Raw genomic sequence first — 22,742 nt, 5'->3', positions numbered from 1 at the left:
ACTTTGAACGTTAAAGCCTCTGGATCCATACATCGATCCCCAGGGTCTGCTGCTGGCCGCTCCACCACTCGTCCTCTCACTGGGGATTTATTATGGCTGCTTCTTCCTTGGAATGCCACTAAATTAATTATCTGAGACGTGTGAAGACGCTGGGGAAGTTGCATTATATCGCCAATTAATTAATGTTCTTTTCCTCAACCTTTCATAACTGTAGTACATACTGTAAAGTGGCATCCATACTGTAGCACTCAAGCATCTCACACGTCCATAAATACATCTCTGCTGTTCATTACGGCTAACTACCTCTACTACTGTGGTACAATTACCTTTACTTCCTGTTCGGAAAATATCCCTGGTCCCCGGCTTGAGCTTGAACCTCCGGATCCATGTATCTGTGATCCTCTCCAGAAAGGAAGGAGTTATCACATACAGAGACTAGTTCCTGAGCAGTGTCCTTCACATGCTGATATCCAAGAGAGGGAGTCACACAGTCACAAGATGGAGGAATAGAAAGCAGTATTCAATGTTTACTTCAGATTAGCCATATTGATTATCCTCTCAAGAATGGAAGTAGTCAAAAAAAAATAAAGAGAATTTGTTAGTATTTTCCTCAAAATTCTGACTCTCTCAGACATCTAAAAAATCTAGACTTTTTCAAAAAAATCTCAAAAATCTGACTTTTTCTCAAAAAACTTAAAATGTTGACTTTTTCTCAAAAATCGGAAAAAAACGGACTTTTAATAATCCCTGGTCCCCGGCTCCAGCTTCAGCCTCAGGATCCATGTATCTGTGATCCTCTCCAGAAGGGAAGGAGTCATCACATACAGAGCATCCACTAGTTCCTGAGCAGTGTCCTTCACATGCTGATATCCAAGAGAGGGAGTCACTCAGTCACAAGATGGAGGAACAGAAAGCAGTCTTCAATGTTTACTTCAGATTAGCTCCACGTCAGAAATGAGCATGCTTGATGCCTCTCTCCATAGAGGCTGAATCATCATGTTCATCACATAGCTAGGTCATCACACATCCTGTCATGTTCACAGCTACAGTTGGGACACCTCTGTTAGCATGCTGGAGGAGGACCTTCAGTGTGTTCCCACCAGTTGCTCTGCAGTACCTCCCTTCAGCCCCACAGTTACCCTTCCTCCCTGCGTCTAATCAGATTCTGTATGCACAGTAGCCTTACTCTCTCTTAAGCAGAGCACATGACAAATTGCATCAATTAATTAAACCCTGCTGTAGCTCACTCACACTGAGAGAGTGCAGCATGAGGAGGCCGTGTTTCTCTCTCCCCGCACATTGACTACATGTGTCCTCATTAGTGATCCAATGTCAGGTGTTATCCCTTCTTCTTCACCTTCTGATTGTAACCATTGAAGCTGCTGTGTCCATACAGCGTGTACATGCCGCACATCTCCCCACAGACTGCCTCTCTTCTCTCGTGACAAAAGACCGTGGCTTTGGCCCAAGGTCACCTTCCCTCCGTCTTCTGCATATGAGAGCCACAGACGCGTGTTTAACATGCGAGCTATCTACCTTTGAGTTGTTGCTAAGGAAACCACCCTTTGCTCAGCCTCACCCTCTGTGGGACTGTTGCTCTCCGTTACCACATGGCATCGTTATGGCAGATTAACTCTCGAAGTTCTCGGTAGTATTTTTTCGATATTAGGTCTTCGATTTTGGACAGAGAACAAAAACTAAAATTAGCTTCAGAGAAAAGACAAGCGCACGTCACGGACTCTCCACACATCTCGAATTACGCAGACGTTAGGATGTTTGATTTGCATTAGCTGGAGCAAATATGCAATTATAAGAGTCTTTGCGTTGACTTTGTACGAAATTGCACCAAAAAGTTTGAACAATTGCTCGGGGTTTGGTTTGAAAGCTTCATTTACGTGGACAAATACCAGCTTCTAAATACTATCGTTGTGCTCGTTCTGAATATGTCTTTTTTTTAGCTGAACCTGTAAAATCACTATCATTTAGTATGACATGCAGGTCCTGCACGACGGTTAAGATGAGACATTGAACTCGAACGGTTGGAAGTTGTAGATTCGAAGAGTTCTAGTTTCAAATCGAGGATGTGCCGTCTAGAAAAGTCCTTGGAGGAACTGCTTGGTTTGGTTTCTACTGTAGTCGTAGGGTAGGTAGCTCGACTTACGAACAGGTTGTCAGCCAACATGGGCGCAGACACAATGTTTAATCCATCCCTTTAGTTTCCGAAGACCTAAACATAAGAAAGCACTTTGCAAACTCTGAGAATAAGTCTCTTATGGCGCGTTTCCACGGCAACGGGTAGCTCGCTTTAAGCGCGCCGAGCCGTGCGGGGCCCGTTTTTGGTTGCGTTTCCACTTGGCCTAGTTTTGGCCCGAGGCTACTTTTTCACCTTTTTTCTGGCCCGACTAAATCGTGGTTCTATCGAGGCCAACAAGCGGGGCCAACAACCGGGCGGAATATGCTAAACTAGTGACGACTGCTGATTGGTCAGAGAAAATCGTCACAATTCTCGCGCGACTTAATCCCTAGTGTCGCATATATTAAGGAACGCTTGCAGCATTTTTGTAAACCAAAAAAAAAGACAAAGAAAAGCATACCGTGGCCGATTGACGAAGTTACTGAGCGACATTTCTAGTCTCGAGGTGTTTAGCCAATGGTCGACTAACGGGGATTAGAACTGGAGTTGTGTTTTCACATTGTGATGTATCAAGCATTTGCTCTGGGTTGGTTTGAACACTTCATTAACTCGTATTAAGTATGGATGAAGACCAGCTGCTAAACAATGGTTTTAAGTTAGCCTTTAAAAGCACAGTATCATTTGAATCGCAGGTCTTGTCTAGATGGTTACCCTCGATTTGCAAAACTCTGGCAAGACAGTTGAGATGAGACATTGATCTCCGATGTTCAACCCTTCCCTTTAGTTAAGCTAAGGCTAGAAAAAGGTAAGCACTATCCCAGCTCTGACAATAAGTCTCTTACTGAGCTGCATTTCTAGTCTCGAGGTGTTTCGCTAACGGTCGACGAACTGGGAATAGAACTGCAGTTGTGTCTTCACATTGAGATGTATCGAGCTCTGTTGTGTCTTCCTCTGTACAGAGAAGAGGAAAGCCAACATCTTGGACAACCTGAACAACACGAACGGCACCATCATCGGCGTGACGTGCTGCATCGTCCTCCTGCTGCTCATCGTGTCCGTCATCGTGCAGATCAAGCAGCCGCGCAAGAAGTACATCCTGCGGCGCGAGGACTTCGACCCCACGATGTTCCAGGAGGTGTTCGAGCCGCCTCACTACGAGCTGTGCACGCTGCGCAGCGCCAACGCCAACGCCTCCTCAGACTTAGTGGACCTGGCGGAGGACTTTGAGAACTACCACGCTCTGCGACGCGCCTCGTCGAGATGCATCCACGATCATCACTGTGGCTCCTCCTCAAACCCTGGCTCCGCCCACTTATCCCAGCTGTCTCTCAGTGGGCGAGGAAGCCGCGGGAACTTGAGTCGCGACGCCGCCGCGCTGCTGACGGACCTCCCGCAGCAGAACATGGCGGTGCGCCCCCTGCTGCCGACCTCTGGGAACAGACGCAGCATCCTGGTGATGAAGCACAGCTACTCGCAGGAAGCGGCGGATAACGGATGCGACATGGACGACGAAATGGAGGAAGTTCCCACCACCAGCCACCGGCTCTCCCGCCACGAAAAGGCAGTACAGCGGTCAGTATCCATAGATTTCTGATGAGGAGAGCAGCAGTTAGCGATGGGGAAGTGTGTGTGGGATGCATTTATTTTGATTTTCCTTTTATTTTAGCTTCCTCATGTTTTTTAATAATATAATAGACTTCTTTTTGTTTGCATTAACCCTGTTTTTTCTCCCCCTTTCTATCATTAAACATATTTTGTTCACAAAGGGCTAAATTATGTCCCCTCTTGCATGCTCATCGCTGAACACGTCAAGCACCCCCTGCTAGTTTCAACCATGATTGAACTCTTATTGCCGAACTTTACTTTGAAATGTGTCGATACAGACCTCATGGTAAACGATATTAATGATATAATCAGTCCAGTTTTGACTGTTAATGCAAGGGCTTAATATTAAGATTAATAACATGCACAAATATGCATTTCTTACTGCAAACAATACTTATATAACGCTCAACACTTTGGCATGAGGAAGATTTTCTATGAAGTAAAACAGTGCTCTGAACTCGCAGCTTAGAAAGGTAAAGGCTTAGGAGGACACACGTTCCTGCATGCACTTCCTATGCACTCTTTCCAGAGTGTCCTCGACTGTGTATTCTCTGTGTTCTGCATGCCAGGCTCCCAGAGACTAGCAACGCACCATTGAAGTGTATTTCTGTTCTGTAGCACAATGTGCATTCTGACCTCTCTGTGCAAAACGAGATATTAAAGAAAGAGCCGTGACATTGCAGGTTCTGCCTCATTGGCTCTTTGAGCAAACATGAATCAGAGTACAACACAACTAGGGTCTAAGAGACAATCTCAAGGTAAGCACCCTGTCAACGGACACCTCTAAATGTTGTTGTGTAGTCATCATCTGCCCAGTGAGTAATTATACTTTCTGTACTTTCCTTTTCTGTGATTTTTGCGCGGGTTGTTTTCTTGCTTTTTTATTTGTTCATTTTCACCAAGATGGTTTTCTTGCTTGCGGCCATCTTGCCCTCCTTGTACGTTTTTTTTTTTTGTGATGCTCCAGTTTGCCGCATGTCTCCAGAAGACATACGTGGTATCACTCAGTGGGTTTTCATCAGCATGGACTTTTTTCAATCATCTGTAGTTGAAGCCGAACAATATGTCTAACTTCTCTACCTGCAGAACATCTTGGAAAGAAGCTTTTTAAATCCACATGAAAGTACACGTTTATAAAGCAGACACCTTACTGCGGAAGAGGATTAGGACTCATTGTGAAAAATGTGAAAAAAAGTCTAAATTGCTATATGGTAAAAGTTACAGGACATTCATCAAAAGTTCCTATACATGTGTCAGTTTAGCTAGGCCACTTTAAACCTCAAATACAAACTGAAATTAATTAATAAATATATTCTGTCTTTATTATCTGAACTCTGACTTTAACTCAGAACTCAAATACACTTTTAAAATATTCTTATTTAAAGTAAACTAACTTTTTTCTCAGATTTCTGGAAACTCAAAGTGTTGACATGTGTCCCTAATCCTCTTCCGTACCATCCCACATGTGTTCAGCCATTCAATCAGTGGGATGTTTGTGCACACACTAAAGAAAGCGAATGGAGATTATTGAAAAACCTTTTTAAAGTCTGTAAGTATTTACTGATGAAACTTTATGCCGAGTTCCTCTGTAGCTGTGCATGATTTCTGTCACCTGTAGTATTTTGGTTTATTGTGAAGCATACAGTAGTATTTCTGCCTGTGGGTAACACTTCCTGTGGATGCTCCATCACGTGCTTTCATGGAGAAGTAAGATCACAATACATTTAATATGCAAATATACAATACATATATATACATTTAATATGCAAATATACAATACATATATATATACATTTAATATGCAAATATCAGCATAACAGAGTTGCATATTTACAAAATGGCTGCAGCTTCAAGCGTGCACACAATGGAGCGTTCACAGGAAGTATTACCGGTCTTTTTGTGTGTGTGTGTGTGTGTGTGTGTGTGTGTGTGTGTGTGTGTGTGTGTGTGTGTGTGTGTGTGTGTTGTGTGTGTGTGTGTGTGTGTGTGTGTGTGTGTGTGTGTGTGTGTGTGTGTGTGTGTGTGTGTGTGTGTGTGTGTGTGTGTGTGTGTGTGTGTGTGTGTGTGTGTTCTCTTATGTTCTACATTATGTCGCATTGTCTCCATCATGTAGACTTCTTGAGAATAGTGCGATCCTGGATCAGTACGAACGGGCGTCACTGACATATGAGAAAGCGGAGCGGGGATTTACACCTGCATGATGATGATGATGATGATGATGATGATGATGATGATGATGATGGGACACTTTGACGAGAGGAGATTGAATATGTAATCATGTGATGCACACAAAGGACTAGATGAACACTCGCCGGGCTGCGAGACGCGTCGGCTCTAAATCCAGATTGATTTAGTCTCTCTGGAAAGAAATGGACCTTTTAGAATAAACATGATTATTAAACTTTAAATGTGTCCTTATCATAGAGCCCTGACTGAAACTAATGTAATAAAGTATATTAAAGTTACTTAAAGCATGTGTTCTTCAAATGAATAGCAGACATATTATGATTTTTAAAGATAAATATAGCTGTTTTTAAAATCTAGGATGATTTGTTTTATTGGCATTAGTTACTAACCTAATCAAAATGAAAGCTAAAATAATTTTGATAACCCTTCAAGGTGTGTGCATGCGTCGTCGATAGCCATTAACTTTAATAAACTAACGTTCAGATATAAAAAGCCCCCTTCACTAACACATCGTAGCAGTGGAAGACAAAGCGTCTTTGCATCGCATGTTGAGAGTTGCACCATTTTCATTTTAACATCTTTTCAAAAAACTTTTTGCACTTTTAGAATACTTGTTTTTTTAATTACTTAAAGTCTGCTTGTCTTCCAGCCTTCTTCTACTGTAGGCGCCTCTTTGTATGGAAACAGACTTTTATACGATAGGGCGAGTTGACCGTTTTTACATTTACTCTAAATATCTTTCAGGGCTGATTTTACTGATGCTTTGTAAAATAAATCACAATAAAGCTTCACCTTTGTTTTATTTGCTTTTCCGTGTGTCCTCAAACTGTCAGCAGCACACACATATTTTCTTTCCTTGTTGCTTTATTATCTTTAGAGGATTAGTTTCATGGAACAGGACAATAAAAAAGAGTCCAAATAGTGGCCGGTATGTGACGGACAAGTTAATCGACTTTTGGTGTTTGCCCTCATGAGATTAACCCCACACACTCTGCAGAAAGGACGGATCAGCCTCACACACTCCCTCGAAAACATCTTGCAATACACAGAAAGAGAGATTAGCTTTGACTTAAACAACACACACACGCACACACACACACACACACACATACCATGTATACATCACTTCAGGGGACATTACATTGACTTACATGCATTTCCTGGAGACTTATCCTAACCTTAACCAGAACCAACACATGCCTAAATCTAACCAAGTCTTCACCCTAAAATTAATTATTCCCCTCCATGATGTCCCCATAAGGGAGGCGAGTCCCCACACGTGACTGTGTAAACAGATGTAGGTCCCCACAAGGATAGTAATGCTAGGCCACACACACACACACACCTTTTTCCCACTCTGTCAGTGTCCGAGTTGTTTTCTTACTGTCCGTTCGTATGGTATTTACCATCTGTGTGTGCATTTCTTTTTCTGAATTCAATGTCATGTATTATTTACATCCATGCTCGGCCATCTTCTTTTCCACTTTTGCAGAGACTTGAATAAAATGTTTCTTTTCTATGCACATTGCCCATCTGTGTGTTGTCTTTCTGTTTCGCCACCATATATATTTAGAAAGCAACCCTCTTCTTAACTGTTATCTTGAACACACACACACACACACACACGTCACAAAGTAATCTGCCAGCGTATAGACAGAGGCCGACAGCTCAGTAATTAGTCTGCACCAATTCGATCAGAGCAGCAGGAGATGGAAAAGGGCCAGGAGGACAGACTCAAAGTAATAGTGTTTTCATTTCTCTGCAGATACTTCAGACAGATGCATCCTTCCTCTGCATCTTGCCAGCTTTGACAGCATTCGGAGCTAACCTTTTCTCTCCCATGCATCTCGAGTGAACTGAGCGACTTTACCAATGTAGAGTGTTGTGATGAGAAAAATGTAAAAGTAAAAAAAAAAAAAAAAGTTTGTGATGTACGCAAGTGTGTGTTCTTTGCTTTGGGACAGCAGAGGTGCATTCGCCCGACGAGCGGCGGGTAAATCTGACACGGGACTGAACGCGTGGTTTAAAGAGTACCTTTAATGTAAAGCGGTTCAAAACAGAATCAGGTTTTTTAATCATGTTATGACATTGCAGCTGCTGATTTCACTTTTAGTTCCTGTCCTGATGTCACCTCTTCGCAGTAGAGCATCAGGTTGTTTTTATATCTAAACAAGAGACGCCTTTTTGGGAAGACGAAGACACAGAATGTCTGAAACAAAGTGATGTTAAACCTCGTAAAGCGTGATTCTACTGACCGTCCACTACTGTTTATTTACCCCCCTCTCTCTCTTTGGTCCCACTTCACTTCATTGTGTGTTTTTTTAACCCCTTTACATTTGATTTGATAACAGAAAATGCTGGATAAAATGTTTTCAATAAACTGATGTTTACTGATCATTTGGTGATGATTGATTTTGTCAGTATCATACAATGGCTATTACCACTTGCCCCGAATGGCCATTATATATTACGTCAAATCGATGCAAACAGAAACTTGAGAAACTGATATTTTCAAATGAGGACATGAGGATGTTTAATTTAATGTATATAAGAAGAAAACATAAAAAACAGATGTTGTTCTAACTTAAAGTGGTCACTATGTACTTTTAAGGAATTATTAAGTGATTACACGTTAAATAGTCTTAATAAATTCACATAGAAATCCAGTTCAATTAGGAGTACTTGTTGTTATGTTGCATATATTCATGTAAAATGTACCTTATATTAACAATGAGGTTCACGATAAATGTACTATACATTTCTGATTACAAATGTATAACCCTTTTAGAGCAATTTTGATATTATTAAATAGCTGAACTGAATATACAATAGTAAACATATATTTTGAGGTATATTTAAATATCTAGAAACTTGTTCAAATATATTTGTTGGGTATATCGTGCAAAAAATGTTGATTAGATCTTACTGGTAAAAACTCAGTTTCCCATGAGTCCTTGAAATTGTGCGTGACGTCAACAGTATGCGCCTCTGAATCATAAACACAATTTGACACAGATAGCACAGCATGTAGTTAGTGTGTTGGGTTGTGCATACACGACTAACAATAATAATTAACTTTATATTATTTGATCCTGTGCTCGGTGTGTGTGCGCGTGCATCTTTAGCTAGTTGTCCGTGCTAAAGTACACACACTCTCTCACAGAGGACACAGTAATCATGGCTTACACGCAGATATTGAGAGCTCTCCACCGGACAGCGACACACAAATACACGCACGTGAGTTTTCTCGTGCACACACACCATGGATGTATAATAAGAGACACACTCCGGAACGCGTGCACGGTGTCCGGTCTGACCCTCCAGAGGACCGAGGCTCCCCGGTGTTTCCTGCCCGTGCTGAGCTGCTTCCTCCGGGCACAGCGGGGAGTCTGTCTCCGCTCTGCAGCCCGGAACCAGAGCAGCAGCTCCGGGGACAGAGACCGGTCTGTGTCCCGGTATCCGAGTGGGAGCCCGGAGCCCTCCGCGGCTCAGAAAGGTCAGCGAGACACTGAAGAAGATTTACTAGAAACATACTGTACTTAATTATAAGATCTGTTCAAACAGGTATTGCATTCAGGTCAGCGAGACACTGAAGTAGAGGAGTTTGGACCTCTGTTGGGAACTTAATTGCACGACACAATTACTGGACATAGAATACACACTGTTTTCACACACACATTTAAATATGACTAATATATATGACCCAATATGTATATATGTTCATTTTGATTCATTTCGTATTTTATAGTTAATGAATCTGTGCTGTCCTGTTTTTCAATGTCACCCTGTTGCTGTTAAACTACAGAATTTCCCCACGGGGATGAATAACGGTCCATCTTATCTTATCTTATGATGTTCAAACAGGTATTGCATTCATGTGCATATGACATGTTAGTCTTGTCCTTCTGTCTTAATGTGTCCACACTGTGCCCTTTGCTGTAACATTGTACATGTCCCCACTGTGGGACAATTACAGGATGTCTGATTTTAAATCTTAATAAAAAACATATTCAAGGTAAGACGACAAGTAGCAGCATGAAATACTATAACATTGACAGTGTTGTAACACTCTCAAGTAGCATGGTAGACAAAAAAGGGGGCGTAAAAACATTATTTATTCGTTATTGTATTAATTAAAGCAAGCACGTGTTAGATTGTACCCAGTATATGTTTGTTAGTACCAAAGTCATAGTAAGAGTCTACATTAACTGATTGTGAAATATACGTTGCAGTGATAGCGGCCGGCAGAGACTTCACCTACCTGATCGTCGTTCTCATCGGACTGGGAGTGACGGGTAACTACAAGAAGACTTCAGGCTGAAGGTAAATAATTGATAAGAGCTTTACGATGTGTTCTTTATGTTCCAGGCGGGCTGCTGTATGTGGTTTTCCAGGAGCTGTTTTCCACCTCGAGTCCAAACAAAGTGTACGGGAAAGCCTTCAACATAATCCGGTTAGACCCCGGGGTAAGAGGATAAAACTGCATCTCTCATCTTTACAGTTTATCCAACATCTCCTGACATGGTACAACACATTTTGTTTCTAGATAGTTCATTACTTGTTCGGTGAATCTAACGTCTGTAAATAGAGACGCATCCATCCGGTCCCAAGGTCTGAACATGCCTGGTTTTTCAGGCCAAAAAGCACAAATATTCACTTATCTCCATATTTGAGAGGCTGAAAACAGCATGTTCTGCATGAAACGTACAACATTACATGGAAATACTTTTAACATTGAATCAATTATCATAATATTTAATCAAATGAATTCGTCTTCTGTCGATTTACACATTAATTGAACAAGCCATCACAGCTCTAGTTGCACGTAGATAAAAACATGTGTGACATTAATTGGAATGTATGTTGTATTGTATGTACATTGATTTCAGGGCACATCTTAAAGAAGTCATCTGTTAAAAAGCAAAGTTTAAAATAGTTTCTGTGTATTGAAATTGAAGGTTGTTGGTGCTTTTGGGGAGATAGGGATGCATATCCTAGTTTCTCTCTACGTGCCTTGATTTTTCAGTCCAAAAACATCCACTCTAATGTGATGTAAACAGCTTGATATCTCCATATTCGAGAGGCTGAAAACAGCATTTTCTGCATGAAACGTACAAACTTAAATACTTTGACATTTATCATCAAAATATTTGAATTATTATTCTGTCGATCTTCAAATGGATTCAACAAGTCATCACAGCAATAGCTGCACTTTATTTGCAATGTATGTTGTATTGTATGTTACCTCCTCTACGTTGATTTCAGTGCATATCTTAAAGAAGTCATCTGTTGAAAAGCAAAGTTTAAAATCATGTATGTGTATTGAAATTGTAGGTTGTTGGTGCTTTTGGGGAGCCGATCAAGTGTTACGGAGAGACGACGCGCCGAGGGAGGAGGCAGCAAGTCAGGTAGGAGTTTTATTCTTATTTCGAGTGAATACATTTTTCATTTGTACACATTTCTTTGTACAGTTTAAAATAGATTGTGTTGTTTGTAGGTAGGCATCTGTGTGGTGGTACTGCTGAGGTGTTGCAGTGTTTTTTAACCTGCTTGTGTTTCCACCTCAGTCATCATGAGTTCCTGAAGGACGGAGTGAAGCATATGAGACTGAAGTTTTACGTCGAAGGATCGGAGCCAGGACGCAAAGGGACGGTGCACACAGAGTCAAGAGAGGTTTGTTCTATTCATTTCTAAAGATGCAGCATTTCATTACACAGATTTCCTCCAAATTGAGATACTGTTGTTATTTCACAGAATCCCAAAACTGGAAAATATGAGTTTCGTTACATAATTGTGGAAATGGACACCTACCCGAGACGAACCATCATCGTGGAGGATAACCGATAAGAAAGAAATAAAGATATGAGTGTCACTTCACTGGAAAAGTATTGTGGGAACATTTGTTTGAGTTATTGGATAAATAGCTTAAGATTAAGTCTAAATGTTATTGACTATTGAAAGGTGTTGTGTTCAAAATCAACAATTTTGGTTGATTTTAACTTTGCCACAACACTGAAGCATTTGGGAAGCACAGTCTCTTTCACAGGAAATTATCATGGACTCTTATGTGTTATTGTAAATAATACACATGCTACACGTTGTTTTTCAACCTTTAATTAAAGATGCTTTTTGATTGTAATAAAAACTGTCTATTGTATGCACCGGAACAGACATACAAGAAAAAAAGGTATCAGTGCTTTTATTTCGGGACAAAATGATGGATGGAGCTTTGATTCTTCAGCTTTATTGAATTGGGTGTATTTTAAATGGCATTTGAAGTTATTTGAATACAATATTTACCTTTTTTATTCAATTTACATTGTTATTTTAGTCTTTGTTTAATACATAACTATGTGGCTGTCTCTTTAAATGGTAGACTGCAATACACAATAATGACCACTAGATAGAGGCAACGGGTCGAGAGAGAGGAACAACCTGATATAACCCTTTCAATTTATCATATATCATTGATTCTAAATTATAAACAACCATTATATATGAGTTGGAATAACTTCAAAAGGTATTTTGATGATATAAGGACTACATTAATGAAATAGTCTTGATTTTGTCCCATTTTACCATTTTGAAAGACTGAAGTATGCTGCCTTCACGAACACTCGGAAACATCGCTATTTTTGATGAAATGCCAAATAATTATCAACAGTCGAAAAGGCTGCCACTGCTATTTCCTTTGTGGGGAGGAAATTAGGTCCTATGAATATTTTTAACATTTAAACAGTTACTTTGGCCCAATCTTATACATATTTTGTATAAGTTCATGTCATTAACATGGACTGATTCTGATGGTTACAAAATCGTGTGTCATTAGGAGCTGCATTTTCCGGGCATTGATGAAGGCAACACTTGTTATGCACACCGCCCACTTACCAAACCAACGGTTGCGATGCGCTAGTTGAAACGGTTGAAACTCTTCATGAATAACGCGATTATAAGTTGTGTATTCAATGTTAAATTAACGAGTAGTTTGCCAGGTAACTAGTTAGTAACCTTGTGTGTTACCCCAAGAAGATATGTGGATAAAGTGGTTCATTATCACTGTTTGTTTTAATCGCGGAGTGGATACCTAGGCTGTTGTTGTTGTTGTGGCCTGCTAACTAGCATAGCTAACCTAGCATTAGCTTCAGCTGGTTCCTCTTTGCGTCTCAGAAACGAAGAGGGAGAAATGGCACACCTTCACAGCTAACTCTCAAGAGCTGTCTCTGTAAAGTAAGTATAACATCTTCTGTCTGCTTCTGTCTGCTTTTCGCTAAGTTAAGTAGCTAAGTGAACGAATAAGCTGCTTAACTTAACATCTGTTTTAAGTTACCGAATAGTGCTTTAGCTGAGACGATCTGAGCGTGGAGTTTACTTCAAGCCTTTTATTGTAATTGATTACATTTAAGCAAGTTAGTGAATACTGTCTCTTGTTGTTACTGTTTTCAGGACACGTTGTGGTGTTGGCTAGGGATCAGAAAGGTGTCCCCAGCTATGAGAGCCTCTCACCACTGACTGACATCTCAGAGAAATGGAGCTGTACTGGTACATGTGAGTATCAACGATATATAATTCAGCAGTCTGTGGTTAAACTCTAGCAATCCACTGATGAGCCTTTTCTGTGAATGTTTTACCTTCATGTTAACAAAATATCACAGTATCAGTGTGTTATTAGAAATATACAAAATAACTGTTTCCAATGGTTTTCCTGTTGAGTTTTTAACTGGTTATAATTGGATAAAATATTTTAAAACTGATGTGTAAAGTATGTCTCATCACCCCCCCTCTCCCCTTTCGTCTCCAGAGTTGTCATTGTATTCATCATTATCAAGATATGCTTCTACGTGTGCTGGTATCGATCGAGACAGAGGCAGCTGGCGGCGTACCTGAACAACCCACGCAACGCTCAGATAGTCATCGTCGGAGGAAGGGCCTACCTCCATCAGATGTATGAGAGACAGAGTGTAAGTTCAGACCCCCCCCACACACACACACACACACACACACACACACACACACACACACACACACACACATACGTCCTACATTTGAAACATGCAATCTATGTGCCTTAGCGCCTCGAGGATGTGTCATTATTAAGGCACAAGGCTAACTAAAATACTTTTTTGTAACAAAGATGATGTATTTATAGCGACTGAGAGACTCAAGAATGGTCACTGAGCAAAAAGTGTGCGTACATAGCGGCAACAATGTGGCACCCTCGTGTTTTCGCCATCCAGATCGTTTTGTTGTATCTGCAGCGTAGGACTGGGTGTCTGAGTTCAACCCGGGCGGACACATTTCACTTTAAAGGAATTTTTACCCATCAAAAGACCATTAATATGTCATAACTCACCCCATGTAACCTTGAATGCTTGATGAAATGCTGCTTGGTGAACAAGGAATCCACTAACAGAGAAGTCTTCATGAATTGAATTAAATAGGCGCAGCGTTTATCAACAGGAAAACTATAGAAAACATCAGTGCCGTGCAAACGAATGTACAAGCAGAAGCATATCGGCTAATTTCAAATTCCTTTTTTCACACAACATTATATGCAAACAAGAATCTATTTTATTGTCCTTACAATGTAAAAAGTACATTCTGTAGTTCCCCTTTATCCACTCGAGCTTCATTTGGCCACAGAAAGGGTTCTCATCACAAAGGGAAGTCCGTGCCGACTCTCAGGACTTTTCCATCCGACTGGATTTCGCTGCAGTCAGAGAAAGTCAAACAGGGTCACGGACGGTTGTGTTACATTTTTGCGGAGGAGCTGCTTGCTCTCTCTCGCTCTGAAGAGAGAGAGAGGGCTTTTGGTTTCAGTCACTTTCACATTGAGTGCAAAGAGGAGACATTTCATTTTCAGTGACATACGAAGCGAGTGCAGATGAGTAAATGGGTCGTCCTGTTTGTTTGACCCTTTCACAACAACGGTCGCAGCTTTGACAGTTTGAAAGTGTTGCTCAACTTCTTTTTTTGAAACAAGTTTGTGAAATGTCAACCCAGCGTGTGAGGTTTCCTTTGTGCAAATATGATCAGTGCAGACGGCAAGGCCAGAGAGGACTGGTTCGCAGAGCACCGTGGGCCTCTTCCAAGGTCTCGTTGCTCCCTGAATCTGAAAAAGTCTAAATGTCATCCACCGATAAGCGCCATTTATCTTGGTCTCTTATTATATTTAATTAGCTTGACATTGCGGTTAGTCTGTGGATATTTTGAGCTGCTGTTCAAGCGTCAGTTGATCCCTGGTAAGAGTTGTTGGTTTCTTACTTTTGCTGCCACGTGCTTTTTATTCATATTTTGATACCGGCTACAAATCACAGGCTTATCGTTTATTGTTCCCCTCGAGCACCGGTTAGATGTGTTATCATGCATGACATTAAGGACTAGATTAAATAGCTGTGGGCCGTCTAAGCTCATTTACAGACGGCCCTGAGCCCAATGGAGATTGCCCTGAAAAATGCGTGCGGACGAAATGACGCACGCAGGGTTTGGGGGGCCTCCCCTAGAACATCTAGATGTTGCAGGTCTTAGATGCTGTCTGGTTCTCTAGACTGAATTATAAGATGAACCACCACAATATTATATTGTACAATTTCAATTTTATTCTTCATTTCACTTGTTTGTTCTTGTTTGTGTTTGCATGCCCTGCATAACTATAAGAAATACTTAAGTTGTTGGTCAAAACACTTTCCAAGTAGAAAACATTACATTCAGTTATAACTGCCAAAACAAACATTATTTACACTATTATGGCCCCTGTTAAAAATGTTTGTAATGTTAACTACTGTAAGTTGGTCGAACGAATGCCTCCTCATCCGGAAGCTGACCGAGCAGACCCGAGCAGCAGTCGAGAGGAGCCGAGCGCATCCGCGAAGCACACGTCAGAGTTCCCGTTAGCCGGCAAATCTAAATATCTTCGGTCAAAATAATTTCCCTTTAGAGCAATACCGCTTCAGTTGCGCCACTTATGTGACAGACAAGAAGAGTATGTGACAGACAAGAATAGTCAACTCTAATGTAGTGTTGCACGGTGTACCGATACTTGAAAGGTACCGCGATACCCTGCCGTTAGAAACGGTACGATTCCTCCGTTTCATTAGTATCGGTACTTTAAGAATGACGGGGAAAAGTACTCCCGTGAAAAAGCGCCGTTTTAATAATAGCCGTGTGTGTTCAGCGCTCTGCTTCCACTCCCTGCACTGCAGCCGTGCCTGCAGTCCCGCTCCTCTCAAGCACGTTCTAAGTCCCTCTCCTCTCTCGTGCACGCGGCCACGCGCTAGCTGCCAGAGCATGTGAGAAAACGAGAAGCATGGCTGCAAGTGGGAGTGCAACTGCCGCTGCGCCTCGGCTTGTTGACAAAAAAGACGCCAGAAGTCTGTGAACGGGCCGTGTTCAGAGCAGAGCTCCCTGTCGGAGCGGCAGAGCGTGATGTGCACTGAAAAGTTTTTCTGTCGCAATATTATCGTTGAGCAAACTTAACGAGCAAACTAGCATCACTATCTGCTAACGTTAGCTTTAGCCTTCGTTTTCTATTAGTTTTTTTCATAGGCTATAAACGGAGGTGGTATAAGTATATATCTTGTACTTGAGTAAAAGTAGAAGTACCAGAATGTAGGAACAATCCTGCAATCAAAATGTTCCTCAAATGAAAGTACAAAAGTATTATCATCAAAATATAGTTAAAGTAGCGACAGTAAAAGTAGAAGTACTCAGGTCTTGTACTAGAAGCACTAGAGTGTAGGAATACTCTGTTACAGTAAAAGTACTGCATTCAAAATGTTCCTCAAGTAAAAGTATTAAAGTAGCGACAGTAAAAGTAGTCATCACTAATACATGCAGTGGAGTAAAAGTACACCATGTACCTCTGAACTGTAGTGGATTAGAAGTACAAAGTAGCAAAAGAAACATTGAAATACTTAAATAAAGTACAAGTATCTCAAAATTGTACCCAAGTAGTACTTGAGTTTATGAACTTAGTTACTTTACACCAGTGACTATAAAGATAGAAAGACTAAGCCTTGCACAGAGGCATGAAAATACATTTTCAAAATGCTCAACAGTGCTGCCAAAATGTTAAACTCACTGCTACACAATTAAAATAAATGCTTTTATATATATTTATATTAGATGTGACTCTTTGGTGTTTCTGTTCTTAGTAACACTGCTGCTTTAGTTGTTCTGACTGCTAAAATCATCTGTTATTCCTAATTTTAAAGCCGATATTCCGTGTTTCCCTTTTTTTAAGAAAAGTATCGAAAAAGAATCGGAATCGCAATTCATGACTTGGTATCGGTATCGAAACCAAAATGTTGGTATCGTGACAACACTACTCTAATGTCTAACACTTAATGTGGAGAGAGAGATGTCCTGTGTGGGTTGATTGTGCGTTGATCTGTTGGTAATGCCTCGGGGTTCCGGTGGGCATGTAAACAAATGCATAATGCTGCGCTATACTTTGTGGCCTCATCCAGTTGCATAGCGACATTTATTGTGTAGTTGTCTTTTAATAAGCAGGTAGTCCTATCATTAGCTAGAACTAGCTGGATCTGATCGATATGGACATAAACGCGAGTGAAGTCTAATCTGACGGAAGAGAGAGATCAGCTGCTGCTGACGAGTCGAGACGCAGCTCTGCATGACCACATGCAGCGGTGAGCTGACAAAACACACACTTCAGGTTAGAATATCACACACAGCTATTTTAATTACCTCTCAAACTACCGTAACTAGTTATAGATAAGTTTAGTTTTACTGTCGGCTCACTCATTACTGCATGATACTGGCATAATAGATTGCCCAACCAGCAGGTGAGGCTTCATTGCCCGAGCTAAACACTAGATGGCCCCGGGCCATCGGGCAGTCCTTAATGTCGAGCCCTGTCATGTTTCAGTGATATGTCTAGAATATAAATGCCTTGCTCAACATCCTGTGGGTTTAGACAGCCATCATGATCCTGCCCCCCCCCCCCCCCCTGAGCCCTTCTGCTTTACTGACTCTGAAACACCTGGAAGCAATCTCCATTATTCATACCCTTCACAAATATGCTCCGTGAATCATCAAACGGGTTACTGAGGTGTTTCTAGGTCATTTCTAACTCTCCCACGTAGTCCACTTCTTAGTAACTCCTGCACAAGTTGCAGCACATCCATCAAGTCATATTTCTAAGGCATGGTTTAAAGGTCACCTATCATGCTATTTTTAGGCAATAGCATAGGTTTCAGATATATATAAAAAACATGTCTATGAAGTGTTTTGCTCAAAACACCAAACAGATCACCCATTCTAGCCACGCCTCATATCCCTCTATTTCACTTCCTGTTTCAAAAGTGCTGATTTGGGGTATAATTGATAAAAAGAGGAGGGGTCTGAGCTCATGCGGGACCCGGCAGCTACCGTCTAAACTAAATGCTGCCGTGATGAAGCCCCACATCATGGATTATCAAGGATCTGAAACAGTCTGGAGCTCAAAGGCTTTCTCTCTTGCCGGTTATACCACAAGGTGAGTTCCTTTCTACTTCCTGCTTCTTCACGCACATGCTCTCCAGCACAGGTTAGCTCGGAGTGTTAGCGATGCTAATGTAAACACCGACCATATTACGTCCAAAACAGTCGGGCATTGTTTCTGATGGCAACGTTTCTGATTGGGCCGTGGGTCCACATTTCAGATATGACATCATATCGGACGCAAATCTGGATCAGCTCCGTTGTTCCCCGTTTTTAGAGATTTGGGTACGGAGGAAAAGAGAGAGGGTTTTATTTCCTGAAGCTGCGTGAGTTCCCCGACGCACCGGGGACACATGAAGAGTTTGGTTCCAAAACGCGATAAACGCCACTTTTGAAAAAAATGAGTTCCCGCCAAAATCAGTATTGTATTTCGTCGGTATTGAAAAGTCAACATTCAATTTTCCGCAAAACGCGATATCCGCCGTGTTATTCTGTCCTGTTTTCTCACTTTCTTTCCAAACAGCGACAAACGCCAATCTCCCTTCTCTACAGAATGCAATATATCCGCTCAACCAATCACAGCGCACCATTCCACGCACCTCAACCAATCACAGAGCATTCCACGCAGTGTAAACAATAATGGCGGCACCCTGAATGTACCGGCTTTCGTCATTATCTACTTCAACAAACAATAAAAACATGAATAATTTTGACGGCATTGGTGAACCTGTGGTGGTTTCTGCGGTGGGGAAGAAACGCAAGCCATCGAAATGTAATCATGTACGTGAGGAGATTAAGAAAATGAGACACTCGGGAGGAGGAAAAATGCCGGCTGTCGCTTGTTATCATTCTCATACAAAAGCAAACTTCTGTCACGCAGACACATTGACCCCAGGGGATCTATTAAAAAACGTTCAGTGTTTTTACTCTGGATCTACACATCGAGCAGGATCAAGGCCTTTTGCAGCTGATCACTGTCAAAAAAGTTCAGCGGAGACGTCCGAAGGTTGTCAACAGCGACAGGGCTCGACATTAAGGACTGCCCGATGGCCCGAGGCCATCTAGTATTTAGCTCGGGCAATGAAGCCTCACCTGCTGGTTGCAATAGTATGAAGCTGCAGCGTCGGAGACAGCAGTTACAGAACCGCAGTTACAGAACCGCACACACAGGTCCCGCGTCACGACCGCACACACAGGTCCCGCGTCACGACCGCACACACAGGTCCCGCGTCACGACCGCACACACAGGTCCCGCGTCACGACCGCACACACAGGTCCCGCGTCACGACCGCACACACAGGTCCCGCGTCACGACCGCACACACAGGTCACGTGACGGGGTCCCGCGTGACGGCAGCACGTGACGGTCAACGCACGTTCACATGAATGTTTATATATATATATATATATATATATATTCTGTTAATTTAGTTGAGAATTTCAAAAATATAGTCTTTTATGTCTTTTATATGTATATTAAACAACACTGTTAATTTAGTTTTGGGTATGTTTATAATTCTCGTTTCATTATTATTCAAAAGAAAACAACACTGTTAAACACTGTTCCTTCTACAGTATCATAATTCTCGTTTCATTATTATTAATAAATCAAAGGTGTCTTCGAAGAGGTGCTAGATTACTGAAAAACAACTGTTAGTGTGTTCATGCACCAGCCTGCAAAAGATAAACAAGCAGTTTTACCGAGAGGCATTTCAGTTCAGAATACATTTTTATTTATTTGTATTGCGGGGTCTGCTGTTTCTTCACTGGGAGTGAGGCGGGGTCTGCTGTTTCTTCACTGGGGGTGAGGCGGGGTCTGCCGTTTCTTCACTGGGGGTGAGGCGGGGTCTGCTGTCTCTTCACTGGGGGTGAGGCGGGGTCTGCTGTCTCTTCACTGGGGGTGAGGCGGGGTCTGCTGTTTCTTCACTGGGGGTGAGGCGGGGTCTGCTGTCTCTTCACTGGGGGTGAGGCGGGGTCTGCTGTCTCTTCACTGGGGGTGAGGCGGGGTCTGCTGTCTCTTCACTGGGGGTGAGGCGGGGTCTGCCGTTTCTTCACTGGGGGTGAGGCGGGGTCTGCTGTCTCTTCACTGGGGGTGAGGCGGGGTCTGCTGTCTCTTCACTGGGGGTGAGGCGGGGTCTGCTGTTTCTTCACTGGGGGTGAGGCGGGGTCTGCTGTTTCTTCACTGGGGGTGAGGCGGGGTCTGCTGTCTCTTCACTGGGGGTGAGGCGGGGTCTGCTGTTTCTTCACTGGGGGTGAGGCGGGGTCTGCCGTTTCTTCACTGGGGGTGAGGCGGGGTCTGCTGTCTCTTCACTGGGGGTGAGGCGGGGTCTGCTGTTTCTTCACTGGGGGTGAGGCGGGGTCTGCTGTCTCTTCACTGGGGGTGAGGCGGGGTCTGCTGTCTCTTCACTGAGGGGGAGGCGGGGTCTGCTGTTTCTTCACTGGGGGTGAGGCGGGGTCTGCTGTCTCTTCACTGGGGTGAGGCGGGGTCTGCTGTCTCTTCACTGGGGGTGAGGCGGGGTCTGCTGTTTCTTCACTGGGGGTGAGGCGGGGTCTGCTGTTTCTTCACTGGGGGTGAGGCGGGGTCTGCTGTCTCTTCACTGGGGGTGAGGCGGGGTCTGCTGTCTCTTCACTGGGGGTGAGGCGGGGTCTGCTGTCTCTTCACTGGGGGTGAGGCGGGGTCTGCTGTCTCTTCACTGGGGGTGAGGCGGGGTCTGCTGTCTCTTCACTGGGGGTGAGGCGGGGTCTGCTGTTTCTTCACTGGGGGTGAGGCGGGGTCTGCCGTTTCTTCACTGGGGGTGAGGCGGGGTCTGCTGTTCTCTCTCGAGGGAGATAACCTGTCGTGGCACTCTGAATATTGGCTGAAGGGTTCCCTCCAGCCAGCTTCTGGCCTCCAGAGTCCAGAAGGCAGACCTTTGGCCATGCCTTTGAAACAATAAGAACAAGACGTCATCTAAAGTATTGCATAGGGAAAGGCTAAGGCGTTGGTGCACAATTGATATGCATTCATAATCTCAACAGATATTGCCATCCAGAGTCTTACAGCTCTTGTTACTGATGGTCTACTGATCTGTACATGGTTAACCTAATATAATAGATCTTCTACAAGTGACCCTCAAAATAAAGTGTTACTTAATTCAAAACACACATATTGTTAAGGGCTTTCATACCCTTGTATTTCAAAATGCTCCATGAGAAGAAGACACCACCACTTCCGAATCAAAGGCATGTCCCTCTGAATGAAATTAGAAAGTGACAAAGAGAATTTTTGATTCACAATGTCCACCATAAATCATTTTTCTTCAACATGAACAGTATGATGCAACATAAGCAACACTTTAAGTAGGCATTTACTTCTTTAGTAAATACAAATCCTAAACTAACCTCCTGGAATTGAAACCCGGCGCTTGTGACAATGGACAGAGAGTGTACTGGAACAGAGAAGATGGAAAACAAAGCATTATATTTACAATGTTTACAGAAGCCTGCAAACGTGCCAACTGATACCCTACCATAAGCATAAAAATCCCGCAGTCATTTCCAGACATCTGGCGTGGCAAGCCCTAAAATCAACATCAAAAAAAGATAACATTAAATACATGACTGATAGATAAACTCCAAATAAAGGGAAATTATTTTGACCGAAGAGATTTAGATTTGCCGGCTAACGGGAACTCTGTTACTGTTATGTATTTTTGCACAGTTTCAATATGAAAAATAAAATAGATTTATTGCATTTTGGGGAAAAAATGATCAGTTTTTAAAATAAATCTTTGAAAATCTAATTCTGGATTTTAATTTGTAATGTTATTATAACCTCAAGATGCTATGTGAAAGTTTGAAACAGAAAATAGTGGTTTTCACTTGCCACTTTTCTTGGTAAAGAAAATACATTTTTACTCAAATTAATCAACATGGATTTATAGCGTTTTGGAACCAAACTCTTCACATGTTGATGTATAGAAGACTTCAGAAAGTGCATTTTGCATGATAGGTCCCCTTTAAATGGAAAAATTAATCCGTTTTTTTCTTGCTGCCGCCCCGGCTTCTGAGATATCTATCGCGGTTGTTAAATCTAAGAGGCAGAGGCTGGGGTATTTTTAGCATTGTTTGGAATATTTGTGCAGCAGGAAATGCCCCATTTCAAACACACCACCACACTCGTTATAAAGCCTGCATTTCTCAGATTCTTATAAGAAGTTAGATTCGGTTTAGTGGTTTAGGGCAAAGGGCATGTTCAGAGGGAGATCGTCTGAATATAGATTTGAGAAGCGCTTTGTGTGCAGCTGCTTCACTCATAAATCAGACACATAAATGTTCCCAACAATGTATTAATTAAAATAACATGTAAAAGTGCAGACAAACATTATAATTTTGTGTTT

At 42.3% G+C, this 22,742-nt stretch overlaps 2 protein-coding genes and 1 long non-coding RNA gene across 3 annotated transcripts in view; all 3 read left to right on the top strand.

The window, feature by feature from the left end:
- The window catches only part of neto1l (neuropilin (NRP) and tolloid (TLL)-like 1, like), a 90,221-nt gene extending 82,767 nt beyond the window's left edge, over positions 1-7,454 (top strand). The window contains exons 9-10 of the mRNA XM_034109195.2: positions 3,094-3,706; positions 4,423-7,454. Coding sequence (XP_033965086.1) covers positions 3,094-3,706; positions 4,423-4,483 — 674 coding nt within the window. The 3' untranslated portion in view covers positions 4,484-7,454. The remainder of the gene's footprint in view (positions 1-3,093; positions 3,707-4,422) is intronic.
- A 1,451-nt stretch (positions 7,455-8,905) lies between these two features.
- On the top strand, positions 8,906-11,814 carry timm21 (translocase of inner mitochondrial membrane 21). The gene is made up of 6 exons (XM_034108740.1): positions 8,906-9,422; positions 10,159-10,221; positions 10,295-10,392; positions 11,261-11,334; positions 11,494-11,599; positions 11,681-11,814. The coding sequence occupies exons 1-6, from the start codon at positions 9,104-9,106 to the stop codon at positions 11,771-11,773; spliced, it is 753 nt and encodes a 250-aa protein (XP_033964631.1). The 5' UTR covers positions 8,906-9,103; the 3' UTR covers positions 11,774-11,814.
- A 988-nt stretch (positions 11,815-12,802) lies between these two features.
- LOC117465822 (uncharacterized) lies at positions 12,803-13,901 on the top strand. Its single transcript, XR_004554216.2, has 3 exons — positions 12,803-13,153; positions 13,370-13,471; positions 13,725-13,901. It is a non-coding gene; the product is annotated as an uncharacterized lncRNA (long non-coding RNA).
- Positions 13,902-22,742: the final 8,841 nt, after the last annotated feature.

Source organism: Pseudochaenichthys georgianus, chromosome 20, assembly GCF_902827115.2.
Source record: "Pseudochaenichthys georgianus chromosome 20, fPseGeo1.2, whole genome shotgun sequence".
NCBI lineage: Eukaryota > Metazoa > Chordata > Actinopteri > Perciformes > Channichthyidae > Pseudochaenichthys > Pseudochaenichthys georgianus.
Note: the sequence above shows the minus strand (reverse complement) of the source record. Positions and strands in the feature narration are given on the sequence as shown.

Bases quoted from the DNA above. Each gene is read 5' to 3' on its own strand.
- timm21 (XM_034108740.1), top strand. From the start codon at position 9,104: ATGGCTTACACGCAGATATTGAGAGCTCTCCACCGGACAGCGACACAC. The intron at 11,335-11,493 runs GTAGGAGTTTTA...TTTCCACCTCAG, and splicing joins GGGAGGAGGCAGCAAGTCAG to TCATCATGAGTTCCTGAAGG. The intron at 11,600-11,680 runs GTTTGTTCTATT...GTTATTTCACAG, and splicing joins TGCACACAGAGTCAAGAGAG to AATCCCAAAACTGGAAAATA.